Here is a 27,662-nt window from a genome sequence, read left to right as displayed (position 1 = left end):
AGGAGCCTTGAAATGAAAATGCCACAATTGTCAGCGGGAACGATGAGTGAGATCAATACAAATTGCCATGTTTGGGGAAGGGGGGTATTAATGTAGCATTCCGCCTGCAGATGACCGGGCATCCTCAGAGGACTTTCCCCAGACTGGATTCATGTGTCTGTAGAAGAACTGAGCGACCCTCCCCCCAGGGAGGGAGGGGCAGGAACCTTGGGGTTTAGTGTGTTTCATGGTGTATCACAAATCATAACACCAGGACCTACCTGGTAGGTAGCTACCCTAAGGTAGCACTTGACTCACCCGCCATGGCCAGGTTTCCCATAGCCAGTTACATTGCTTTCATTATTCTTTTGGTGGGTGTAGTGGCGGCAAAGTAGAAAACTATCGAATGCCTGGATAATTTTTGTTGTGTTGGCAAGGCTGCGCTGAGACACTCTGACGCTGCAGGAATCATGATTTGGGTGTGCACAGATTTGTACTGACTTCTTTATAGAAGACGGACAAGTAGGAGGCTCTTAAACAGATTAGTCTGTCTTATGTTGCACCCAGTAATTCAGAACAGTAAACGGAGGTCTAGTTTTCTCAGTCCCTACACACTATCTAAATTTCCTTTTCATTGGTAAGTATATGATTACCATTAGGAACATCTTTCCTCACCCACTCCCAAAGCAGTTCAAATAACAAGAGCAAGGAGTTTAAGGACACTGATTGTTTCTCTTGCTTTCATAACTTGAGGCGTTGGCTGGTCATCAGATTACTTAAGGGTCAGAAGTGTGTTCTTTTCGTAACGTTCTACAAGATAGACTCGTAGAAGTGCCTCCTTTTTATGGTGTTCTGCAAAATAGTCTCATTAACTTTGCTATTATTTCTAACTGATTCTTCTAAATTGATACAGTCCATCAAAACCTCACTGGTAAAAGGGCATGGTAAGCATGGCGGGATATTCTAGTGTTAGTGCTGGAGGGATCTCTACAGTCAGCTCGTCTCTCTTTCCCTCTGCCCAGCAAAGATGACCTATTTGGCCATTAATACTCAGACACCTTTCCTTTCTGGTAGAGTTCTGGTGAGGAGGATTCTGTAGCCGAACCAAGACTATCCACCAAGAGTTCTGTGGTTAAGGGTGATTCCAGACTCCCAGCAATTGACCCAACACCAGTCAAACAGAAACACAAAAGCACCATGACTCCAAGGAAACCGGAGAAGGCGGGCCCCAGCAAACCCTCTTCAGGTGAGTGGCTGATGTGTGGAAATTCACAAAATCTAAAATCCCAGCACTATAGGTAATGGCAGCACTCAGATCTGTGGTATTGGTTACACCGAGAATTCTCCAAATGGCAAATTCAGGTTGGGGAGGGTCCGGTGATCTTATGCAAATGGTAAAATTCACTCCCGAGTAGAAGAGCAAACCAAGAAGGTGTGACTTATGCAGAGCGACTTGTTCCTACTGCCCCACATTTGCCGCGCAGTCATTGGCTTTGTGAGGCACTTGCCTAGAATTGGCGCCTTTTCCTCTTCCTCACCCTTGTGGGGTGGGGATGGGGGAAGGCATTTGGCCCCAGGCATCAAATTTTATGACTCAAGCAAGAGCATGAAGAGAAGCTTTCAAAAGCATCTGAATGGCATAATTTAGAGCCGAAAAAGAGAGTAATCAAGTGCTCCAGTTCTGGGGTTGTCCTCTCCGGGAGAAAAGGGGCTTGATAAATCCTCCTTTTTGTGCAATTTGGTAAATAATTCACTCTTTGGCTGCCTTTGAAGCAGAGACCAGTCCTCTGCTTGAGGCAGGAGTGATTTAAGAGTATCCAGAAAGAGGAAAAATTCAAGTGAAAGCAGAGAGTCCCTCGGGCTCATCCCCATCAAAGCCAACATATGGAAGACAAACTTGATTCCTCCAGGAACTGACTTCGAAGTTGAGGTAACTAGGCAGAAAGGTCTGCCTTCTGCTTGCAGTAGGATGGAAATGGTCCAAATTAACTGCCGAAGAATTTGTAAATAGCGTGCTATTCATTTAAATACAAATCACAACTACTTTCTAATCCTAAATAGCTCTTGTCATGCAACCACCCGTCCAGTGAAGTCTTAATGCATTTTTAGAAAATGGCAGCTTTCCCTCAGATTAACCACCCACAGTTTGTTGCTTTAATGAGGTAAAAAAAAAAAAAAAAAATCTGAAATTATATCCTTCCAAGCAAAGCCCCAGTGCTTTTCCTTATTTAATTAGGGGAAAGTATCATCATTAATAGTTAACAATTTCTCATTTTTAAGACTTTTAGTAGGAAGGATGTTTAAAAAAATTTTTTTAATGTTTATTTATTCTTGAGTGACAAAGACAGAACCTAAGTGGGAAGGGGCAGAGAGAGAGGGAGACACAGAATCTGAAGCAGGCTCCAGGCTCTGAGCTGTCAGCACAGAGCCCAGCACAGGGCTCGAACTCATGAACCATGAGATCATGACCTGAGCCAGTCAGACACCTAATCCACTGAGCCACCCAGGTGCCCCACAGGAAGTGTGCTTTTAATTCAGCTGTTTAAGAGTGGAATGGGGCAGATAAGATGATTCCCCAAATATTTCAAAATATATGTTGTAATTTATTAAATTGAAGAGGTTTTAAATAGAAAAGAATTTGAATTGAAGTTTAAACAATGCAATTCCATTCACTATATATGATTTCTAACCTTCTAGCTAAAACTGGGAGGCTATTTGCTTGGGCTGCTTTGTTTCCTGTCAAGAAAAATCATTAAAATGTATAGTTTAGGCCCACTAGATGATCTCAGTTTGTGGGATTAATACAGATGCTTTTCCGACTGAGCAAACTCCAGATGGACCTTACGACATTGACAAAAGGAAGAATTAATTCACTTTACATTCTATAAAACGTCATGTTTGAAGACTTACTAGCCTGGGAACACCAAGGCTTAGGCAAGAGAGCCAAGTTGGCAGAAAGATACCTATTTCATCAAGTGAGGGATGTTACTTGGAGTAAATACTTTTAATGACTCTAGACCACGTCCAGGACCCATGCGGGCAGGGGCTGGACTGGGGCCTGGCTGTCCAGCAAGCGCTGCAGTCTCGGTGATCCAAGCTGGTTGCTACAGAAGCCTGATCAGTTGTGCAGCAAACTGGATTCACGAAGCTGGCTAAAAGCAAAGCGTTGGTGTGTTAAGAGCCACTCATTTTACATGTGTAGATGCACCCTCAGAGTTCCTTAATTAGCACAGTGAAATGAGAGCCCAGAGACATGGTGAGAATTTAAGCTGAGTCTTTTCAGGAAACGTCTAGTTGAGTGGCGCTAGCAACTCAGAAAATTCAAATGAATCTCCTGTGGTTCTAGAAAAAGAGGATTTGGGGCCTGAACTCTCTGGACACGTTGATCCAGGTCACTAGGTTCCTGTTTTTCTTTACCTCTGTAGAGAAGAAAATGCTTTATTTTCCTAAAGCATTCTGGGGGTGATCCAAAGTTGGCAGTGAATCACCAAAACTCTTTCCCATTTCAGAACTGAGATTCTGTGTAAAATTGAAGCATCAAAGCCAGTGAAATCCCTTTGCAACACCTATGTAATAGACTAACCTTCCATACCGAGTTATGCTAGACTTTTTCTGAATAAAATAATATAGCTGAGAAATGTGGCTTCTTACATGCAAATCTATGTAATGATAATCCACTGAAATAAAGGAATTTTCCCTTATATCCATGTGACCTACCATCTAGAACCCCCAAGAAGGCTATTTACAATATAGGAACCAATGGTGCCCTCTACAAATAGACTTATAACTGAGATGGTGTCAGATTTTCATTGTTCTTCACACTCTATTAGAAGAAGTTCATGCATTTTAAATTACGTTAGTTCATATATTCCATGAAACTGTTGCTAAATGAGTTGGCTCGTAATTCTCCATGTTACCCCCCATTCCGTGTAGTGTTGGGCAAGTGCTTTAGAGTCAAAATGCTTGGATTAGCATCTGGGTACCATTTTTTATTTGCTTGTGTGTCTCTGGGCAAGTGACATCTCTGTGCCTCAGTTTCCTCATCTGTAAAGTGGGGGGTCAGAATAGATCCCACCTCCTGGGATTGCTGTGAAGTTTCAATGACAAAACGTACACTCAACCATTAGAACAGGGCCTGTTACCATTAAGCACCTGGTAAATTACAGCATATTGATATCTAGGATGCAAGAACTGTATTTAGCAGAGAATAAGTTATAAAACCTTGTTTTCTTTGTCTTAATGTTGCCCCCGCTCCCCACAATCCTTCTTCTCCTTTACCAAAAATCAAGTTATATTTTTAAAATCCTGACATAAATGCAGGTACAAACACTTTTACTACACCCTGAATTTCCAGAGCANAAAAGGGGGGGGGGGGGGGGGAAAAATCCCAAAGCATTCACCAAGCCAGAGATTTGCTTTATCTCCAAAAAGACATGGAAAATTCAGGCAGTGAGTCAAGACCCAGCTGTGTCTGCTGCGCAATGGATTCAGAAATCCTATTTCATGATCAAGGTGAACACTGCTCCAGGGAGGGATGCAAGCAGAACTATGTATTCTTAGTTCAGAACTGTGCATGGATCTGTGAGAAGCTGAGCAGTCTGCAGCCCCAGCAAGCGCTGGGGGACAGAGCAGCACAGGGAGCTACTGTGGCCTCCATCTCCTGGACCCCTGCCTGTCCCTGAGACCCCGCCCCCTGCGAGCCTGAGTCCTAAAGGAGCCACCTTTCTTTTCCAGGATGCATAGAGGCATCCAAAGGCCATTGTGCTGCGGGGTTCTGGCACCTGGAGTCTTGCAGACCTCTCTGCCCCAGGGCCAGGCACACGGGAAAGGAGTGTGCCCTCTCCTGTCACCTAAAGCTTGGGCACCGTCTCCTAGTTCTGTGCCAGGAAAACGGATCTGGATGGAGCCCTGGAGGCGGCTTCCAAAATCTTGCCCTTTAAAACAAAGCCAAGCGTTCTGAAATGATCCTCACTTATTACTGAGTTCAATTGTTAGTCATTACCAGATTCACATTTGTGGGAGTAGCAAAGCCTATTCAGCTTTTAATAATGGCCTCTCGTGAGGACGTATTCTTGTAAAACCAAGAAAAAGCAGTGAACTCAGATTTAAGAAGATAAACATCTAACATAACTGTGGTCTCTTATGAGTCAGAAAATATTCATTGAAGGGCGGCCTGGAAGAGAAATTTGAGGCAAATCCCAAATCTTCATAACCTACCTTGCAAATAACTTTCTGTAGAAGGTTTTCTCGAAAGGCCAAGATGAAAGAATTTCCAGGCAGGTCGCTTGGTGACCCAACGACTTTCCAGGCCATCTGCCCAAGTTAGAAAACAACCACCATAAGTGAAGGCTCTGGCTTCCATGTAGAGAACCGTAATTCTGTCGTTTATGGTAATGCTTCCGAGACCGTGGGGCTCAGGGAAGCCGCAGGGTCCAGAACCAGAAGCCGTGGCCCGGTGCCCTAGTCTACCACTTCATAGCCCCATACGTGTGAGCCGGCGACTTCCCTGAAGTCAGTTTCCCCATCAGTAAAGTCGAGTTATTACCTACCTCACCAGGTAGGCGGGAAGATTAAAACCTTGCTGGGAGACTAGGCCTTAGGGAAAGGCCAGTCCCCAGTCCTCCTTGGCTTCTTTTCATAAGCTGCTCAACCAAAGCCATTCTAGTCTGAGATATAAGACAAGTTATAACTTTATTATTAAAAAAATTGGGGAATTCTAAGTAGTCGAGGGTCTTGAGCTTCAAAGTATCCCCAGACCAGGAGCAGAGGCATCACCTGAGAGCTTGTTAGATACAGAACCTCAGATCCCAGCCCAGATTGACCGAACGAGAACCTGCCTTTAACAGGATCTCTGGCATATTTGTGTGCACAGTTGAGTTTGAGAAGCTCTGCTTTAGGGTCAGCCTACAAATTAGGAGGAATAGAATATAAAGCTGACACTCTACAGGGAGGCAAGGACCAGGTCCCCGAGGGCCTTGAATGTCAAGCAGAAGGGCACTGGAGCATCAACCCAGGAGGGGATCTAAGTGGAAAGTGGTGCAATTCAATAGGCATTTTCACAAGCCGGCTGTGGCACAGAGAGGGGGCTGTAAGAGCTCACGGAGCAAGCAGGGGTGATGTGGGGACAGAACAGAAGAAGACAACCTCCGAGAAACAATGCAAGACGTAGGAGCCATTCCAGAAGCCTAGGGAGGCTTTGGGAAATGGAGGAACAGATAACTGTGACAGATCTTACCCGGGATAGGGGTAGGGACTGAGCCGCGACCCCCCACCCCCGCCCCCCAAGTACACTGGAGCTAATGAAAATGGTTTTCAACTGGATGCTTCCAACGATGGCATTTTAGAGTGGGGACTGTTTGCAGCTGCAGCCTTTCCCGAACTTCTCTGATGAGAATCACCAGGGGAGGTACTTGATGAAAACACACATTCCTAGTTCCCCGTTCCTGACCCGGAGCCAGAATCTCCACTGAGGCAGCCTGCAGAACCACATCTTTAACAAGCACGACAGGTGATTCTCATACAGAGGTTTGCACACCTGTCTCACAGCCTTGATTCTAGAACTTTAAAGTCGATGAGAGATACCTGGAGACTCTGATACACTGCAGGGTCTGATTCGGTCCGTTGGGGGGGGGGCGTGAGGATTCTGCATGTCTAAGGCGCTCTCAGGGGACCTCCATGCTGGCGGTCAAAGGACCACCCTGGGAGGAACAAGGCCTAGAGAAAACACTGGAAATATTCATTGAAGGGTTTCTCATTCATTGAATGAGAAAACATCTCATTTTGTGGATGAGGAAACAGTTTTTGAGGAGGTAAACAGATGATCCAAGGTGACCCGGCTGGCTAGTGGCAGAGCTGAGAGATCTGTCATGCACGAGGGGGGTCTCTGGATCGTGTCCCCATCAGGTGCCCATACTCTGCCTCCAGCAAGGTTGGCAGATTAAGTGTTAGCGAGCAAATCATTAGCTCCACTTGGACGCCCCCCTCATCCACCTGCTTCTTGCCCTCCTTGGTCTCTCCCCCTTTCCGTGATCCCCCCAGGATCTCTCTGCTTCTTTCTCATTTCCCAAGCCTCCCCTCCGCAGCAGAAGGCCAGATTAGGGCATGACCGCCACCTCCTCCTGCGGGCAGCTGGAGGACTGGAGGGGGAGAGCCTTACCGAGGGGAGACCCTGCCAGCCGCCGTATGTTGCTGCGGGCACAACTAATTAGACCGGCCGTGGGGGCGGAGAAGGGACCCCCGCGCTTCCACGCGGGAACTTAGTGGGGGAAGAACTTTTCTGCGTCTGTCAGGGACGCCAGAGACTATTGGCTGGAAACGGGAGTGATCGTGAGGCCCTGCCCCTCGGTTAACTCTTCGGTGACTTTGAGATGCCCTCCTGCTGCCCGTATGACACCTGGCCAGGCCAGCCGCGAAGAACATTCTTTGGGTTCCAATTCATTCACAGGCTTTTTTTTTTTTTTACTGTCCTTTCCCACCGTGAGTGCTGCTTCCTGACTGCTCTTTTTCTTTTGTGCAGGTGACAGCAGCGAGCACCCCCTGTTCTGTGTTGAATATTCCCCTTACTGCTCCGTCTTTGCTTTTACCCCTGTCCTGCAGCCCAATACCAGTTACTGCTGCCTGGTCCTGCCGCTCCTGCAGCCAGCCNCTTCCTTGTCCCCCGGCCCCGTGCCCCAGTCCCCGGCCACCCTGTGCTACTTCCCCATCTCCTGCCCGACCCCAGCGGAGACCCCTGTGCTGTGCCTCCCGGGGCCCAGGAGACCCAGTAAGATTTACCTCCTGTGGTAAGTCACCCTCGGCTGGGCACACAGCACAGTGGAGTCAGGGAGACGGGGACTTCAGGCTTCCAGAAGGCAGGTGGACGGGAGGAGGGCCGGAGGGCAAGGTCACGAGCAACACCCAGGCGGTGAGGTGTGCAGGGGAGCAGGAAGACCAGACAGCTGCCACTTGACTCGACCTCCTCGTAGCGCTGAGGCGTGAGCGACCAATAAAATCCCATCATGTCTCGAGACTCATCTGGTTTCTTCACTCCTGTGGCTGGCGCGCTTTGGAGCAGGAGCAGGCCCTCCTGTGTCCGATGGCGGCCCCGAGAGGGTGGCGGCGGTGGGGGGCAGGTCCTCCCCAAGGCACACGCTGGGACTGAGAAGCCACGCTGAACCGTGCGGAGGGGGGACAAATTAAAGGGCTCAGTCACTATTTACATTCCCTTTCCTGCCTACTTATTAGGCACCACATTTCCCAAAATCAAAAATCCCACCTCCTGGGCTCCAAAATAAAACATATTTATGGTACATAATTAAGCTTTAATTAAGATCTCCTCTGGGTATGTGAGACAACACACATTTCCAGCACACCCAAATAGGCAGATCGACCAGCCTGTTATTTGTGACTATACAGAAAGCTGCCTATTACCCCAGGGCAACACCAAATCTTGCGACTAAGCTGTAATTCTTCCCACGATCTAAGGGAAGCAATACATTTTTTTAAAGTTTATTTATTTATTTTGAGAGAGTAAAGGAGCAAGACATTCTTTAAGAAGGCATCTCTTAGAATCTTGGCACCTCCTTGTGAAGACAGGGGAGGGAGGGGGCGCCAGGGTGGCTCGGTCGGTTGGGCATCTGACTTTGGCTTAGGTCATGATCTCACAGCTCATGAGTTCGAGCCCTGCATTGGGCTCTGTGCTGACAGCTCAGATACTGGAGCCTGCTTCAGATTCTGTCTCTCTCTCTCTCTCTCTCTCTCTCTCTCTCCCCCACTTGTACTCTGTCATTGTCACTCAAAAATAAATAAAAACATTAAAAAAAATTTTAAGACAAGAGGAAGGAGTAAGGGTTTAGGAATTGTATTTTTCTCTTTTCGACCTGGTCTGTCAAGAACCGTGTCTGTGTCCGACAAGTGATGTGAAGAACCGATCAATGATGGGTCACATGGAATTAACATGCACCGTTAAATGGACTTGGTTCTCAGTCATCATCGGCCTTGTATAAATAGGAGATTACTACCTTTTTTTTTCCTAGTCAAATTAAGAACTATTCAATCAACAATTACAGTGTTCCAGCATTGTCAAGAGAACTAGCACAGGCACCTTTTATCGAAACAGCCATTTGGTTTCTTTGTCACTGGAGGCACCGCCTCACTCAGATATTAGAAGAGCATACAGTGCAAAGCAAACCAAAGTCTTCCCCAAATTCACCGACAACTTTGGGGTGTTGAGTGGCAGCAATGGGACTCCTGAGGAGTCTGTCCTCCAACCTGAAGAGGAAGTTCTATTTCTCTTCCAGTGTGAATCTAACTTGCCTCTCTCTGCAGATTAATGTATGAGGACCATGCTAGAAAGGCCCCAGAGGTCTGAAGTTGGGTTTGATTTGGGTACAGGGAAGGTGATTAGGACCCGGAATCAAGGTACATGCAAGCTATGTGGCCCAGGTCACCTCATTTGTGCCTGCAATTGCAGGTGGTGACAAAGGGAAATTTTGTAAGAGTTCACTTTCCATAGAATATGAGAGGGTATCACAAGGAGGAAGTCAGCGGTTCAGCCAAATTGGATTACAGTCTTTAAGGTCATGACCAAACTGTCTTACTCATCTTTGTAAACCCTCAAATTATTACATAAGCAAAGGCACGCGGGTGTTTGTTGAACAGATTATAATAGGGAGTTGCTATTTGCCTTTTGGATTTTATAAAGGATCGAGGGAGGGAGCCTCAGCAAGCACGGCACAGAAATGAAGGCCACTGCGTGAGTTATTCTAAACAGATGAAACCTGCAGAACACGTTTCTGGTCCAGAGCAGTCCTCTTGTGGGAGCGACTTCAGATCCCCAATTAGCAGTAGTAGCAGGAAACTGTTTGCAGCAGACACTGCAGCCACCATTGAGCGCGGCTGAGAAGCACCAGACACTGAGTGAGGCTATTTACATACATTATTGCAAAACTTGGCAAATCACTCAGCAAGATGAGAACACTCCCATTTCAGAGATGCGGAGCCTGAGGTCCAAACTGCCCTAAGTCAGAGGCTCCTGCCCACACAGGACAAGTAAAACCCGGTAAAACCATCTCTGGGTTCCCAGCTTTATTAATTTGGTTTGCTGAAACCTTCAGTTAGAGACGACATGCTCACTTCTGGAAATCATTTATAAGAGCTGATGCTTTGAACAGGCGCTTTTTTCCGAACAAGAAGATAAAATCACCTTACATCATCTTGGATGTTTGGCGCAAGAAAAAGTTTGTTTTACTTTCAGACTTCCCTGGGGTAGCCAAGTAGCCGAATGCATCTTCGAGGGCTCCGCACATCACACTAAGCAATTACTCTTTGTCCTGAAGGAGGCCAGGCAACACACAAGCCTAGGCAGGGTCCTCATCCTTAAGGAGAGAAAAGATGTACGCCTCGCGCGACATTAGACTATTTCAATGCTAAAGGTCCTAGGAATCCTAAAAGTTCTCAGAGCAGAGTCAGAGTCTCAACGGTGAGCATAAAACTGGAAACAGACCTCAAAGGGCTGTCAGCTGGGGCAGGCTGGGGAAGAAAAGGCTCTGGGGAGGAGGGTCACACTCCTGGGCTATGTGGGGGTGTGGATGGGGTGGGGGCTGGGGCAGCAGGCAGTGTGAGGTTCTGCTGCCCTGGGCTGTGAAGGAAATGCAAGGATTCTAATGGGATTCCTGTGAGGAATCAAAGTGCAGTCCTAGTGACCAGGACCTTGGGGTCCTCCAACTGTTGCTTCCTCAGTAAGAATCCCATTGCTTCCTGCCCTGTCTGTCAGGGGAGAGGTAGGAGCTGAGAGCTGGAAGGTGACTAGAGAGAAACCTCTGGATTACAGGAAAGCAACTCTTGGTGCTGAGAAAGTGCCACGCTCCCCTCCTCCATGCCGTCCCCCATATTAAAAAGCCCCTCTCACTCTCCTCCAGGTTGGTGAAATTGTGTCTTGTCACCACCCCACACTCCCTGAAGCATATATCCTTATCTTCTGGAGAATTCCCTTCTCTCCTTTGCGGTCACACCTGCAACCTCTCCAGGCCCCACCAGCTCACCCTACGTGAGCCACGACCAGCGACAGGTGGTTTCTAGCACGTCCCCGGTCGAACATGGTCCCCTCTGTCTTGGGGACACAGAACCGAGTGCCTTCCCCTCCTGGGGCCCATCAGGACAGGCAGGTTGTACCTAATCATTGTATTCAACTCGGCTTCCTGAGCTGCCAGGGAGAACTTTCATTCATTTCCAGAACCTGGACGAAAACCACAACGTACACTGCGGAACATAAATCCAGTTGTCTCCTCAGGCCAAGAACAGCTGCTCTCTTGCACACAACTCAAGGGCCTCTCCCAGCTTTACCCGTGTGGCCTGCTGGCTGTGGTTATTTGTGAAACTTCTGAACTGTCCAAGAGGGCATGAGCCAGGTAAATTCCCTTGGAAAGACCGAGTTCCGATATTCATAGTTCAACTGCCTTGTAAACTCCAGAACTTGCAGAGAGGCATGGAAAATACTGAAACTCTTGCTCCAAACTCCACGGGCACTGACGACGCTTCCTACATGTGCAGAAGAGATTTACGATTATTCAAACCAATTAGCCACCTCGTTCAAAATGGGAATTTCTAAAAAATATATTCACTGGGAACTCAATCCGCATTAGTGTTTCCGCTACTGTCTTTATCGTGAGTTTATCCTTCCAGCACGTAGCCAAGCAAATAGGTATACCTGGTATCCCAGATGCTTGGAACCTTTCTGGATAGGTCATCTTAGCTGCCAATGAACAACCTGAGGATATGCAGGTACAAAATAGGCTGTGATTCAACCTTGGAAGAGCAGTTGGGGAGAAGGCCTTTGCATGTCCCAACTGCAGAGGGCTCTTGACCATGTTACCAGCATGCCCATCCCGACATCTATGAACGGGAAGCTAGAAGCATCTTAGTAGAAGGACATACCCCTTATAGACCCTGCTGGCAGGTGTCACAGATGCTCGTTAATGGTGATAACCTTGCGAAGTAGGTATTATGATTTTCCATCTAATAGGTGAGGAAACTGAGGCTTCAAGAGGTGATGTGATCTGCCCAAGTTCACACAGCTACTCGGTCACAGAACCAGGTTTCAAATCCAGCTCTTTTCTGACCACCTGGGCCCCCGTCCCTTACCTGCCTTCCCCCTTGCTGGGCCTTTGGACCATTCTTTATGCACAAGCTGTTTCCCTGTAAAAAATTATTATTGAAAACATTTTGCACCTTTCAGCAGCCCAGGCACCACAAATTTTGTCAAGGAAGAGGAGGCCAAACCTGGGGAGACTGACAGTCAGCCCAGAAACGCAGAGCCCAAGAGTGGCCGAGGACAGGAGCAGACAGAAATCACAGCTGCCGGCCAAGGCACCGACCCTCAGGGGACCAGGTAAGGCCCCGGGGCTCATGCATCTTGGTCCTCCAAGAGAACGGACTTGTATGGTTACCTGGTGACTTCTGTATGGTTTTTAGACACTTGGGTTTTTATGTGGAGGACAGCATGCCTTACAATGAAATGCTTAAAAGGTTCTGAAAGCAAATTATTGGGTCTAGTTTCCTTCTTGGAGAGAGGCTGGCCGGAACAGGTAGGGCAGGGAGTTTGTTTTATTTTTTTCTCCCATTTATTCCATAGGTGTGACTGTGCGTGGTGTCGAGTGGAGACTAGCCATCCGGTTTCTGGAGAGGACATCTGGGCGGTGGGTGGTGGGTAGCAAGGGGTGGAGAAGCAGTCTGCTGCTCTGGGACTATCTCACCTGGCGGAGAGGGGGTGAGGGGTGTCTGAGGGTGGCAGGCTGCTCACCTCCCACAGGGGTCTTCTCACCTCACCATCCAGGGTGTCAAGATCTCAGTGTGTAAGAAATAACATCAAAGCAAATCTATGCTTTGCTTCAAAACCCTGGTCTGGTGGATACATCCTCTTTCAGTCCTGAGCATTCATCCAAAGGCCCAGGCCATGCTGCACACTGACCACGTTACCCTCCCCTGTGATGGCAGAAGGAATAGGACCCGAAGAGTCTACATGGGACTCAAAGAAAGTGACACTGGACAGCCAGCCTTGCCAGAGACTTAGTCTTCCCCTTGGAGAAACCACTGAGCTCATGCTTCCTCACCACCCAACGAACAAAGTAGGATTTATTTTAAAATGTGATGTACAGGGGTGCCTGGGTGGCTTAGTTGGTTAAGCATCCGACTTTCACTTAGGTCATGATCTCACGGTTTGTGGGTTCGAGCCCCGCGTCGGGCTCTGTGCTGACTGCCAGCTCAGAGCCTGGAGCTTGTTTCGGTCTGTGACTCCCTCTCTCTCTGATCCTCCCCTGCTCACGCTGTCTCTCTGCCTCCTAGAAATAAATAAACATTAAAAAATAAATAAATAAAATGTGATGTACACTTCACATTTACATACTTCAGTGGATACCTGTAACTGTCAAGCAGGGTAATGGTTTGGGTGGCTCAGAATTAGGGGCAATTAGAGCATATGTGCAGCAACCAGATGTCACCGGCCCCCAGCGACATAACACCTCCTGTTGAGAAGGGCAGTCCTCCCTTCTAATTTCAGGTCTTTTTCCTCCCTGCCTTGGATCCTGGGCTGGTCAAGTAGCCACTCTGGGTTATAGTTCCCCAGCCTTAAAATAATGATAATGAGGGGGCACCGGGGTGGCTCAGTAGGTTAGGTGTCTGAGTCTTGACTTTGGCTCAGGTCATGATCTCACAGTCCGTGGGGTCTCACAGTGTTGAGTTCTGTGCATCAGCAGTGCAGAGCCTGCTTGGGATTCTCTCCCTCTACCCCTGCCCTGCTAGCTCATGCTCTCTAAAAAAAAAAATAAAAATAAATAGACTTGAAAAAATAAAGATGATATAATCTACCTCACTTGCATTGCTATCATAACTAAAGGAAATAATACACTGACCAACACCTAGCTATAATAGGCACCAAATTACTATTAGTTCCTGGCCTGCGCTGCGCCAGTGGTCCTAATAAACCCCTGAATGTTATTTGAAAGGTCAGGCTCCCCATGAGGCTCATACAATCCTCCACCTATACCTGGAAGGCATCTGCTGTTATCCTGAGATTCACTGAGAATTCGTCCCAATTTTCTAGTATATACTGAGCTTTCTATTATGTAAGGATAAGGGCTCCTTGTCTTCCCTCAATGTTTTTTCCTCGCTAGTCTCTCTTTCGTTCTTTCTCTCACATTCTAAAGTGGTTTGTAGAAACCGGAGTAGGAGCCAGGTGTTTGAATTGCATCCATGAGAAATGTGAAGCCAATGTGACAAAGAGGTAATATATAGAAAGCTCTTACAAATCAATAAGAAAATCCATGAATACCTTGTAGAGAACTGGGAAGAGGCACAGCAGACAATTTCACAGAGGAAATGCAGATAGCTAATAAACATTTGGAAGAAAAAACAACAAGTTGAACCTCACTAAGTAATAAATGGAAATTTGCATGAGTTCAATTTGGCCTATGAAACTGGCCAAAGTTTTAAAAATAATACCCAATACTGGTGGTGGAACGAACAACGTTTCCTGGGCACTGAGTGTCGATGTCATGCCAAGCCCTTGGCAGGAGTTGCTGGCGACACAGCTTTAAGAGACGCTTTCATATCCTACCTGTAGGGTAATTTGGTACAAACTGGAATTAGGCAACATGTGTGGAAAGTCTTTAAAAGGGTCATACTTTCTGACCTAGCAATTCTACGCCTGTGAACCTATTCTAAGAAGACAGGTAGTCAAAGATGTAGGAGCAAGGACATTTATCGGAGTGTAATTTGTAACAGCAAACACCACAAGACCACGTATATACGCAAGAATAGGAGGAGAGTTAAACAAATTATGATACATTTATATAATGTATCTTAACCTGTACTTAACACCCTGTTCTTGAAGAGTAATTGAATTTATAGCAAGAGATAATGCTCACAATAAAAAGGTTTAGGGAAAGAAAGCAGGACGTAAAGTTGTATGTACCCGAATATTCCAGTTTTGGCTTTTTTGAAAACAAGTATTTCTAGGTAAGAGCGCTGACTTGTAAATTCAAATGCCTTCAGGGGAACAGGTGAAAATGGCAGGAGAAACACATACCCAAGGCCAAGGGGATGGAGTAAACTAGAACCTACTGGCCCCACCTAAGGGCGGTGAGCTCAGTGTTCAGAGGGTGAGGCAAAGCACGACTGCAGGATGAAAATGGCCCAGGGGTCTTGGGTTTGCAACCCACCGCTGAATTCCAGAACGGGAGCAAGGGCCAGCTGAGGCTTAGATTGCAGGTGACTTTCATCTCTTCTTCGTCCTCTTCTGGAAGTCCCATATTTTCTCCAAAGAAACATCAGCTGCTTGTGTAACCAGAGGAAAATGGGCAGAAGAATACGGTTGTTGGATCGTAGGAAAGGACTGACTGGTCAAGCACGTGAGGAGGCCTAGACCAAGACAGTGAGGATGGATGCCTTTTCTGGTTTCACCTTGTTGCCCCTTGAACGTTCAGCTGCACCTGGTTGAACTTCTGGAAATGAGAGCCCCTCCCTTCCGAGCTGGAGTCCACACAGGGCCCAAGACATGTTCAGCAGACTCTGTAGGGCCTCGTCTATGAATAGTGCATCCTGGCATACCAAATAGGGTGTTTATTCCCAGCCCGAGTGCTATGAAGTCTGCTCCCTATCTGATAGATGCAAGAAATAGGGTTCAAAGGGGGCGCCTGGGTGGCTTAGTCGGTTAAGCGTCCGACTTTCGCTTAGGTCATGATCTCGCAGTTCGTGGGTTCGAGCCCCGCGTCGGGCTCTGTGCTGACTGCCAGCTCAGAGCCTGGAGCCTGCTTCAGTCTGTGACTCCCTCTCTCTCTGACCCTCCCCTGCTCACGCTGTCTCTCTCTCTCTCTCTCCTAGAAATAAATAAAACATTAAAAAAAAAATTAAAAAAAAAAAAAGAAAAGAAATAGGGTTCAAAGAGCGTATGTGTACAATGGCACAGTCTGTCACCTTTAGGGGAAACACACCAAGGAAGAACTGACTGAACCTTGAAAGAGGAAAGCAGTGGTGGTGCCAAAGAAGAGTGAAGACACGTTCCCTGGGGTGTTTTGGGGATACACAGGAGCCACCCTGTAGCATTCAGAAGCCAGTGTTGCTGGGCGACAGCTCCCTGGCTTCCTTGAAACCAGCTTGTGGTTCCTGTGGAGTGTCCAGTTCCATTTTGCAGAGGGTGCCCTAGCCGATCACTTTGCTTAGGTGTCTCCTGATGCCCAGACTAAATCGGCTCAGGGCCGAGGGACAGCTGTGTGTTCCAGGACAGACGGGAAGAATCAGGTTCCAGCAACTTGTTAGCTAATCTCCGAGGCACTTCATCAAATTCAGAATGAAAAGTAATTGACCGGAGCCTGCATTTCTGAATCTTCTGTATCAATTTTTCTCAAAAAAAAAAAAAAAAAAAAAAAAAATCATCAAGAAAATTCAGTTAGTCATGTAGAAGAACTTGTCCCCCCAAAACAGGGTCTGAGTGGGCATGCCAGTTCCACTCCTAATACACACACAGCCAGCTGCTCAGAGCTTCCTGGAATTGCTGATACATCTCTTACTGGGGTTTATAAAACCCCATGAGGGGCCTGATTGGGAGAGCTTAACTGATTTCTGGAAGAGCTGATGAGTAAAAATTCGCACTGCGTCGCTGAGTGTCCCATGCAGTTAACAATAAAAGAGGCTTAGAGAGTATTAGGACTTAGAAGCTGGTGTTCCCGGGAGGCCCTCGATTAAAGTGAGTCAGTATTGACTTGGCCCTTGGCTGAGCCGAATGCTCCAAGGATTTGCATTTCACTTGCCGGAGCTATTACCACACAGGCCTTTCCAAACCTGTGGAGTCCTGTCCACTCTAGGGGGTGAATGGCTCCGGAAGGTAAATGATAAGGACCACAGCATCTCATCAGATCCTGCAGGATAGCATGAGGGGAGGTCGGGGGTGAGGCTGGGAAGAGGCTGACGTCCGGAGGAAAGCAAGAGAAGTAGAATCAGGGTATTTTCAGTGTCCTATCTGCACTGAGAGGGTTAAAAAACAAAACAAAACAAAACCCTGAACAGCACACGCACATCACAATGAATTAAACGGATACTCATTTTCACAAGGAAATTGGAAGTCCAGCTACGGGGGCTGGGGGGGGGTGGGCAGGTAGACACAGGGTTGGGGTTAACACAAACCATAGTGTCAGGCAGGCTGGAGTTTGAATGATCGCGCCCTTACTTACTAGAAATAAGACCTTGGTAAGTTATGTGATCTAAGCCTGGGTGCCCTCAGTTATAAAGTGGTGTGATTGTGGTACCTATTTCATAGGATTCTGAGGCCCACATGTGTGTATGTAACAAAGTTAGTATGGCTCATTCCGTATAAGCCCTCAGTAAGTTATGCTTATTCATTGTTTTTATAAGGCAAATTTTGACCAAGTGACTTCACCACTAGAAATTCCTACCCATGTGGACACTTTGTGTCCTCTTTTCCATACATCTCTTCGTACTTTAGAATCAGGGGGCGGAGGAGGAATTCTATTATCGCTCAAGGTTACAAATCGACTATGAGCTAGTGACAAAGAAAAGGTAATGATCTCATGAGAGCGTTATAATTTTTATCGCACTAAGAAGTAAACGTAATCCAAATCATCAGGGTACCTGGACACCAGCTTCTAGAGCCTTCCTCCCAATATTCCCAGATAGAGTATATTTTCTTAAGACTTTTTAAAGCTGTGTATGGCGCAGGAGGGTCATAAATACATGTTGAATGAATCCAGATGAGAAGCACTGGTGGTTTATGCAGAAAAGTGTCCTTATCCATAACACTGTTATGAAAACTATCATTTGAGAGATTTCCCCATGATCAGCCCTGACTGACCTGGACTAGACAGTCTTCTCAAAGCTTCCACAAAAAAGACCTGTATCCTCAGGGTCACCCTGTCTCCCCAGAACCAGCCCGAGCTCCACAAATGTACAAAGGAGAATCCCCAAGCGGTAAAATGAAGCTACCTCTACTGGCCTGCTTTTGTACCTCCAACTCGTTTAACAGATTTTCTTCTCTAGGCTACTCGTTGCCTTGAGGGACTCTCACCCTTACTGTTCTGGCTCTTTCATCCATGAAAGATAGATACATAGAAGCATGATAAAACTTGTCTTTTCTCCATGCAGGTCCAATAGTCCAACAAGAGGGCCCAATGTGGGCAGGTGGCACCAAGCTGAAGAGACCAACTCAAGAGAGAAGACACTTAGCCCCGTCCTCACAGCTAACGACTATGACTGAGAATACCCCTGAGAGAGCCAAAAGAGGAGACTTGAGTGTCCTTTCCCAGAATGAGCCACATCCGGGCCTATCTCAGGCCTTCCAAGGAACAAACAGCCCTCAAGTGTTGAGTGTGTCCTTGGGGCCACCACTCCTAACCACCACCACGGGAGGGCCAAGAAGGGCACCCTTCAGGTTCAGAGATGAAGGCCTTTATTCCATTTTATCATTAGACCCTGGAGGAGAAAATGATAACAGCGAAGAGGAGACCCTCATAAAGGAAGAACTTTTGTTGGTTGGTCTGAGCCCCCCTCATTCTCCTCCCAGTCGTAAGAGAAGTCAGTTTCTTAGGACATCAGCCACTCAGGCCAAAAGTAAAAATTTTGAAGAAAGTCCTAAAAATGGCAGAGCTAATGCAGTAAGAAGGACTGAGGCCAGTCGTGGCTCATTAAGAACGAGCAATGCGATGGAGCCAGTGACAGACCAGCTTTCTGGGGAGGCAACGGTGTTTCAAGACCCCAAGCCGCCTGATGGAGGGCCTCCTAAGAAGAATGACAGCGATGACGGTGAACATGAGAAAAACACCTGTCCTTCATGGGACACTGAATCCACAGCTCGTCCAGATGAGGACCTCAGTGCTGAAAATGGATTTAGAGATTGTACCTCCATGGGAGATAGGCCTGGTGCCTGTGATTACAAAAGAGATTGGCATGCCTATTTAAACAGTTCTAGTAATTCTCTTGACTGTTTTCTTTCTGGTAGACCAACAGCTCCAAGATCACCAGTGAATTCATCTTATACCACTCCTGGATCATTAATGCATCCTGCCATGAGAGATGATATTCTAGGAGACTCGCCAATGTCATCTGCGTTCATTCACGGTTCAGACCCAGAGGGAAACTCAAGGTTTAATATTCGCCAACCACTTTCCCCCATTAGAAATAGGAATCCACTCGCCAGTGCTGAAAACCACAGTTATTTTCCAGTAAACAGAGCATATGAATTTGATGTCAGGGGAGAAGATATTACTTTAACAAACCCATCCCAGGGGGCTCCAGCAAGTACAGAAGAGCTCTCATTAAATCCTCAAAGCAACCTGTCCTTGGTGGAGTCTTCCAGCTCCTCTCCATCAAGAATGAACTTACAAGGCCATTTGCATGTGCCCAGGTCCTTGCAAGAAAACATACCTTTTACTTTCTTTGCAGTCTCTGATTTCCCAAATCAAAATGATAATGGGAACAGAATGGCAGCCTTTGCTTTCACAGATGAAAAGGAGGCCAATAAGATAAAGGCAAACCCCGAGAAACTCAAGAAATTGCAAGAAAGGTGAGGAATTTTCATAATGATATGTATATACTTTTTTTCATTCCGTTTTTTCCCAGGTAGAAATAAGCAGTACCTTCATTAGAGCCTCATGGAAATTTTAAATCCTAGATAGGCCCTTCCTTGACATTTTAATGATTGCTTTTATTGACAAAATTGTGTATTTTATTGCTCTTAAAATGTATGTATCTATGAGGAAAAGTTTGGTGTTCCAGCTCAGTCTCTCCAGTATTCCCCAAATGTTTTTTCCTTGAATACCATAACTTTAAGGAAGGCAGGTTGGCTAGACATAAGGGATTTTTGACTGCTACGTAGGGCTGGCTCTTCTCATGGATCTTCTCGGGATCTTTTATGGAAAGTTTGCTATCTCCCCAGAGATTGAGCCCCTCCACACTTGAAGTTCACCAGCTCTCCCTCATGGGACTCTGTGTAAATCCAACCCACAGTTCTGGAATTTGAATCTTTCCAACCAAAAGGCTTGTCCCAAACCGTTACCATGGTTACCTTGGTTCTCTGAAGGGCTATGCTGGGGTAACCAGTGCTCGCATTTTGCGTGTTCTTTCTCACGCTCGAGAGAGAAACAGGTCTTTTTTTCTGGATTGCCCTTTTCTTTGATCTTCCTGTCCTATAAGATGATTTGGGGATATTTCACAATATCCACAGTGTATGAAATCTGACGCCTTTTAAAGCCATCACCGGACACCATGTCAGGATTCGACTGTTTCCTTTACGATAGGTGTTACTGCCCTGATGTTGGCTAACTGATCTGGAAATGGATTCTGTGAATGCAAGCCGCCTTTGTGTGTTTTAGAATGGCTCATTTCGACCATTAATTATCCTATTGATATTCATTGTGAGTGGGGAAATTCCAAGGCAATGAATTAGAATGCAGGAGGGTAAGCTGGGACACGGGGGACAGGGACACACACCTATCACTCCTTGAGGTCTGTTACCCAGCTGCAGAAATTAAGTCACTCTCCAGTTAACAGTACCTCTCCCTTTCCCTATTACAGGAGCTACCAGCAGACCCACTGACTCATGGTTAAGGGCCAAAAGGCCTCACACTCACCCATCTACACCTGCCCAAAAATACAGCTTCAGACCCACTTGTCAAGAGTCTGGTCTTCCACCATCCCAAAGATGCCTTGGAGCTAAAAATGATTTCTTTTAAAAATACACCCGCTTCTCAGCATGGCAATGCATTAAACAGCTATGAGTTATGTACTTCGTCTATCAGGCACCTTTTTTTCTGTATATAATAAACCTATGCCTTTCTGTTTGTCTCAAAAATGTTCATTCTAAGAAATATGAAAAATATAAACTTAAAGGAAAAATCACCTGTAATCCTAGGATCCAGAGACAAGCACTATAAAAAACTTTGCTTCCCGTCTTTTATCTTTGCATATAAATGCAATTTTTAGTAAGATTGGCTCAGATTTTATAATATGCCTCATTTAAATATTTCAAGCCCATTTCTCAATGCCACTTATACTCTTCAAAAAATTTTCCTTAGTTAGTTTAATGCACACAAATAATTAGAGAATTCAAAATAAAGCAAAACCCAGATACCTCTGTGCCTAGCTTCCAGCTAACAGAACTTTACTGGAGCCCTTGAGCCCCTCACCCACCCCGTCTCCTCTACCCCCTCCCACTCCTTCTGCCCCCAGGAAACCATTCTTGCATTGCATTTATCATACCTTTGCTTTTTTTTTTTTAAATTTTTTATTTATTTAAGTAATCTCTACACCCAACGTGGGGCTTGAACTCACGACCCTGAGATTCCAAGAGCCACACACTCCTCTGACTGAGCCAGATTGATGTCTTTTAATGAAAATAAATTCTTAATTTTAATGAAGTCAAATATATCCATCTCTATGGATTGTGATTTGTATCTTGTTATCTTGATGAAGAAATCCTTTCCGAACAGAGGGTCATTAAGCTATTCTATCTATCTGGGGCACTTGGACTCACTTCGGGTCAGGTCATGATCTCATGGTTCATGATTTCGAGCCCCACGTCGGGCTCTAGAGCTCAGAGCCTGGAGCCTGCTTCGGATCCTGTGTCTCCCTCTCTCTCTGCCCCCCTCCCACTCATGCTCTGTCTCTCTCTCTCTCAAAAATAAACAAACATTTAAAAAATTAAAAAACAAAGATATTCTTCCTACTTTCTTCTAAAATCTCTACAGTTTCACTTTGAACACTTAGGGCTTAGTGTGAAATGGATTCTGGACTTAAATGTGAAGTGATGTTTAATATGTGATGTGAGGTACGTTTTATGAATGCCCAATTGTCCCAAGATCTTTCCTTGCTCAACTGAAGGACTTATAGCATATATAACATAACCTATAACTATAAATGTACGAGTCTGTTTCAGAGCTCTCTATTCTGGTCTGTTGCTCTTTTTTGTTTTTCCTGAATCCAACACGACATCATCTTAATGTCTGTAGCTTTTCTAAGTTTTGGTAGCCAGTGGTGCACTTTGATAGATCTCCCCACTTTGTTCCTGAAGAGTCCTGGGCTACGCACGTTTCAGAATCAGCTTGTTGGGATTTTCACTGAAACTGAGTTGAATCTGTAGATTATTCTGGGGAGAACTGACATCTTAGAGATACTGAGTCTTTGAAAAACATGGTCTAACTCTTCTTTTGCTTGTGCCCATAATAGAAAACTATAATTCTGTTTCTTTTCATTGACTTCTCTTTCCTGAGGAGGAAGGTCTCTTAAGAAACTGAGAACATACTTCTGTCTCCAGAGCAATGCCCATTTCTTCCTCTCCTTTGATTTTAGTCTCTAGCCAGTTTCTTTTCCTTGACCAGACAGTCCCCAGGCCATGAGGATTCTAAGGAACAAGCTTACGCTTCTTAAGGGTCTCTCTACATGAATATCAACCAGCTAGTCTTCACTCACCACTGATTATACACAAACATATCTGCTTATATTTTCACTAATCCCATCTTCATCGGATTCCAGCAGCTTACATTCTGGAATGTTGGCAAAATTTCTCGGCAAGTATTATGCTATTGGCGAGTTCATGTCCAGGTTCATTGGTTCATCATCATCCCAACCAACATCTATTGAGGGGTCTCTGTGTGCAAATACTTTGCCAGACACTCGATGCACTTTGCAGATCAGTGACACCGCCATCATTGCATCCAGGCTGCCCCTGACCCTGTTAGGTAGGTAGTGGTGGTATTGGCATCACATGGCTTTATACCTGAGGAAACAGAGAACTGAGAAGCTTCAAGAACTCGTCCAGAGTCACCAAACCCACACGTTTCAGAGGCAAGCCTCAAACCCAGGTCCCCTGCCCGCAAATCTCATTTACTCAACAACACACCACACCGCCAACTCCTTCACAGTGGCCAGGACAGGGGAAGGGGCGCCCAGGCGTTTCCATGGCTTTCCTCTGTAGCCCCGTCCTACACCTCTAGATTTACGGTGGTACCACTGGTTCTCCTGGTTAGCTCACACGTACCAGTACCTGCAGAGGAGCTCAATACAAGTCTTTGTGCACCTGCTATCAGTAACCTGGAAGAATTTTCAGTAGGATGGCAGGGAGGAGGGGACCTGGGGAGTCCTGGCGGGGCCTCCCCCCTGAATGTCACAGGAAGTGGTATTTGTAGTTTGTAGAAACTGCAAATGTGCAGACCCCTGCTCACCAGGGCTTATTTTCTATTTAGTCTCCTGGAGGAGGACTCCGAGGAGGAGGGAGACTTGTGTCGCATCTGTCAGATAGCCGGGGGTTCCCCAACCAACCCCCTCTTGGAGCCTTGCGGCTGTGTGGGAAGCCTGCGGTTTGTTCATCAGGAGTGCCTGAAAAAGTGGCTGAAAGTGAAAATAACATCAGGTAGGTGGGGAAGCAGAAGCGGTGAATGGGCGCCAACATGTAATTACTATGAAATACCACCGTGTAGGACTCCGAGCCGGGACAACCGTTCCCTCTCCTCCGTAAGCAGTAGCCGGAAGAACCATGGCCCCTGAGCCCAGGGCTCTTGCTTACAGCCCTGATGGATAGTAGCAGGTCTAAATGCTGCCTTTAAATTATGGGAAGGAAGTGAATTTGTTTTCCAAGTCTAAGAGAAGACTCTTGGCCATGCTCTTGAATCCTACCCCACTGGAGCCTGCGCAGAGATGTTAAGATTCCCTCTCAGGAGGAAGGAAACTAAAATAGGTCAGTGGTTGAACCTCAGCAAGCACACAGCAGCCATGCCCGCTAATAGACACCTGGCAAAAACAGTTCTGCGCCCTTCTATTTGTGGGGGAAGGAGGGTGTCACCTAAGAAACTGAGCAAAGCTGCATTTGCCAGTAGGGGCAGGAAAAGAGCACTGATCTAATTTTCTAGAACCGTATTAGATAGAGAGATTTCCATGTGCTGGCTTTGTCAGCTCCGTCTTTTGCAGCTCTTGTAACTGGGTGTAAAGCCCTTTCTCAACTCCCTGGGGAGGTTATAACCTAAATACAGCCGCATGGGTAGGTCAGCTGTGGTTTTCTTGGCAGAAAACGGGGAGGGGGGGGTCTTTAAAACATGGTTTTAGGAAGAAGGGCAACTTGAAAACAACAAAAACCAAAAAAAAACAAAAACAAACAAAAAGAAACAAACAAAAACCCAAAACAGAGAACAGCAATGCAAAGAGCTCATTACTAAATAGCTGCTCTGTCTTTCAGAGACAACTCCCTGAAAACCTTTTACCGCATAGCAGTAAAGCTATGAACAGGCTTTACTTGTTCTTCTCCTGGGTTATCATTCTTCCAGGCAGCCTGGGAGACCTAAGAGATTTATCCTGTCCCCATGGGGAGTTGGCCATGCCCCCTCCAGAGAAAGAGACATGAACAGTGGGATGATCAGATTAACCGTCTCCTCCCTGATTCCTTATGCACCTTCTGCACCTTCCCGAGCAGGGGAAACAAACCTAGGCCCACCATGCAAGCTGCTTAAACACATCTCCACCTAGTGAGCTCGGTACTCAGTCCTTCAGGCAGGGAGGAAACAGAGGGATCTTGGCCGCTAATGACCCTGTCATGCAGTGTTTTACCTTACTACAAATTTGGGCCAATTAAACATCTAGCTCAGGAAAAGATCGCTCGTGAAATGTGCAATGAAAGTGCTGCTAAATGCTTGTAAACGCCAGGGTCAGTAGGGGTGTGTTGAGTGGGATCAAGATCGGAAGACACATGGGACACTCAGCAGCCTAAAGCACTACAGAAAGGCACTAAAAAGAAAAAAAAAATCAAGCAAACAAAAGGCAGACACGGGATTAGCATTCATCCTTGCCGTTTGAAGCTCTCTATCACGTACTATTTCTTTATGTCCCCAGAGAGGCAAAGTAGACCTGGGGTACAAAACTGCACCAACCGCATCTTTCCCAAATAAATGTAGGTAACTAACCAGTCCTCTAGCTCCTAATGCATTAAAAAAACACCAGGACATCAGTAGCAATACCACAGCGCCTACGCGCGGGGGGAAAAGACACTGGGCATAGCGTTTGCTTCAACGCAGCAGAGTCTCTGCATCTTCCATCTTTGCTTTGGGGAATAGACTAAGTGGAGGAAAAATGCTAATGTAGAACGCATGTTAAAAAAACAAAAAATTTAAAAAATTTAAAAAAACCAACAACCCCACAGCAACAAAGGAAGACTTCTCATGTTTCTTTTCCCAGATGAGGCTGAATCAGGTGCTGGCCACAGAGACTGCTGTACTATTCCATACATGGCCCCTGGCTCCCTCAACTCTCTCAGGTGGGAAGGCAGCCGGGCGAGAGTAAAGGCAAATATTTAAGCCACAGACTGAGAATTCTGCCATCAGTGTGGTCATCATTTATATTTCCTTGGACTTGTGTTAGGTCAGAAAAACAACAACAACATAGGCCAATATTCACTCTTTTGGCAAACACCAGTGTTAACAGATTCTCTGCCTCCGTGTAGCAATTGCAATTTTATGAACCAGTGTATTTATATTTAAACAGAAAGCAAGACCTATTATTTAAAAGTCATGAGAATTTCACTTATACGAAGCTTGCATGCATAATAACGAAAATGATTTTGGAGGAAATTTTCCAGATCTCAGATTCAAGGTCCTTTTCTACAGACAATGGCTGACTTTAAAAAGGTCACCAAGGGGCGCCTGCATGGCTCAGTCAGTTAGGCGTCCGATTTTGGCTCAGGTCATGATCTTGCAGACTGTGAGTTCAAACCCCACGTTGGACTCTGTGCTCACAGTTCAGAGCCCAGAGCCTGTTTTGGATTCTGTGTGTGTCTCTTTCTCTGCCCCTCCCCGACTCATGCTCTGTCTCTCTTGGTCTCAAAAATAAATAAAAGATAAAAAAGTTTTTAAAGACGTCACTGAAATTCAGAATTCATACCATACGCAAGTTCACTCCCAAAATGTCAGCACAAAGAGACCCAGGATAACAAAGCCTTCCTTAATTTAAGGAGCGGATCTAGGTGCCGTGAAGACCTGCGAAATGTGTAGGCAAAGCCTGCTGTTTGATCTGGATGATTTTAACATGACCGACTTCTACCACAAGCACCAGCGATCCCGGGTAAGAGACGCTCACACCAATCTGCCTCCACCGGCTCAGGTGGGTTAGAGGTGCGTGGTGGGAAGACATGCTTTCCCTGATAAAAGGACGGTATTCGGCCTGTGCATGGGGTGAGTCTGGGAGTGTCCCCTTAGCTCACTTCTCTGAGAAGGTCTGCTGCTAACTCAGACCATCAGGAGGGTTCGAAAGTCTTGGTCACCTTGGGTTGAGGTCCCGCTGTTGTCAGGGGCAAAAGTAGGAAGTCACAGTAGCCGACTGGACACAGAAACAGGGATAGTCTGGCAAGCTCCATGCCCCAGTTTGCTGAAGTAATTTAAATTTAATAGCGACAAGGGGAAAAAATCAGGGTCTTGGAGGAAATGGTCCCTAATTTACATATCAAATAACTCTAGGGTAATAAGAAACTGCTTTACTCAAGGCTAATAAACAGGTAGAAATGGGTAAGTAAGCACCTAGTGTGTGCTTTTTAACACTCGGTGAATTAATTCTCCTGGGACATTTGGGTTGCAATTCTAATACTGTGGAAAAGTTAGGTGACCTTACATGGGAATGTGATTCGTGCTCAAAATAATAGTTAATCGTTCAGTTCTCAGGCAAACAATCTTTTCTTTAGAACTGCATTGTCCAATATGGAAACCGCAAGCCACATGTGGCTAATGAACAAGTGGCTACTTCCACTCAAGATGTGCTGTGTGAGGGGTGCCTAGGTGACTCAGTCAGTTGAGCATCTGACTGTTGATTTTGGCTCAGGTCATGATCCCAGCGTCGTGGGATGGAGCCCTATGTCAGGCTCCTCACTAAGCGTGGAGCCTCCCTGAGACTGTCTCTCTCTCTCTCTCTCCCTCCCCGTGCCCCTCCCCTGCTGCCCCTCTCTCTCTCTTAAAAAAAAAATTAAAAAGGGGTACCTGGGTGGCTTAGCCGGTTAAACGTCTGACTTTCGCTTAGGTCATGATCTCGCGGTTCGTGGGTTCGGGTCCCGTGTTGGGCTCTGTGCTGACTGCCAGCTCAGAGCCTGGAGCCTATTTCAGAGTCTGTATCTCCCTCTCTCTCTGACCCTCCCCTGCTCATGCTGTCTCTCTCTCTCTCCTAGAAATAATAAAAATATTTTTAAAAAAATTAAAAAGAAAGATGAGATGTGTCAAATGCACACTGGATTTCAAAGACTCAAAATTTTTAAAAATGCCACTAAATATCACATACATAATTTTATATTAATTATATGTTGAAATAATATTTTGAATATACTGGGTTAAATAAAGCATATTATTAAAATTAACTTCACAAGTTTCTTTTCACTTCTTCAATGTGGCTCCTGGGAATAATCAGTTTGCATACCTGGCTTGCATCTGTGGCTCACATTGTATTTCCATTGGGTGATGTTTATCCACAAGGTGCCTTGCACATAATAAGCAGTCAATAAATATTTATCGAATGAAAATAGCCATCATTACCGTTATAATTTAACATGATTAGGAAAAAGGAAATAATAAACATGATTGTAAAGCACATTATCTTCAAACTATAAAATCATTGTTATGTTAGTAACTAAAATGTCATTCTTCAGGGGAGTTCCTTTGACTTTTAAGTCATTAGCCTGTATC

At 46.0% G+C, this 27,662-nt stretch overlaps 1 protein-coding gene across 2 annotated transcripts in view; it reads left to right on the top strand.

Annotated features, from left to right (window-relative positions):
- The first annotated feature begins 1,118 nt into the window (after positions 1-1,118).
- The window catches only part of MARCHF10 (membrane associated ring-CH-type finger 10), a 45,146-nt gene continuing 18,602 nt past the window's right edge, over positions 1,119-27,662 (top strand). The window contains exons 1-5 of one of the 2 annotated variants that reach the window (XM_077780416.1): positions 1,119-1,225; positions 12,197-12,346; positions 18,109-19,525; positions 23,202-23,368; positions 25,952-26,061. In XM_077780416.1, coding sequence (XP_077636542.1) covers positions 1,177-1,225; positions 12,197-12,346; positions 18,109-19,525; positions 23,202-23,368; positions 25,952-26,061 — 1,893 coding nt within the window. In that variant the 5' untranslated portion in view covers positions 1,119-1,176. Of the gene's footprint in view, positions 1,226-12,193; positions 12,347-18,108; positions 19,526-23,201; positions 23,369-25,951; positions 26,062-27,662 lie in introns of both variants that reach the window. The other variant, XM_077780415.1, reaches the window with a different exon arrangement.

This window comes from Crocuta crocuta, unplaced genomic scaffold (genome assembly GCF_008692635.1).
Source record: "Crocuta crocuta isolate KB4526 unplaced genomic scaffold, BGI_CrCroc_1.0 scaffold288, whole genome shotgun sequence".
Classification (NCBI taxonomy): domain Eukaryota; kingdom Metazoa; phylum Chordata; class Mammalia; order Carnivora; family Hyaenidae; genus Crocuta; species Crocuta crocuta.
The sequence above is the reverse complement of the archived record's forward strand: the minus strand, read 5'-3'. Positions and strand labels throughout refer to the sequence as shown.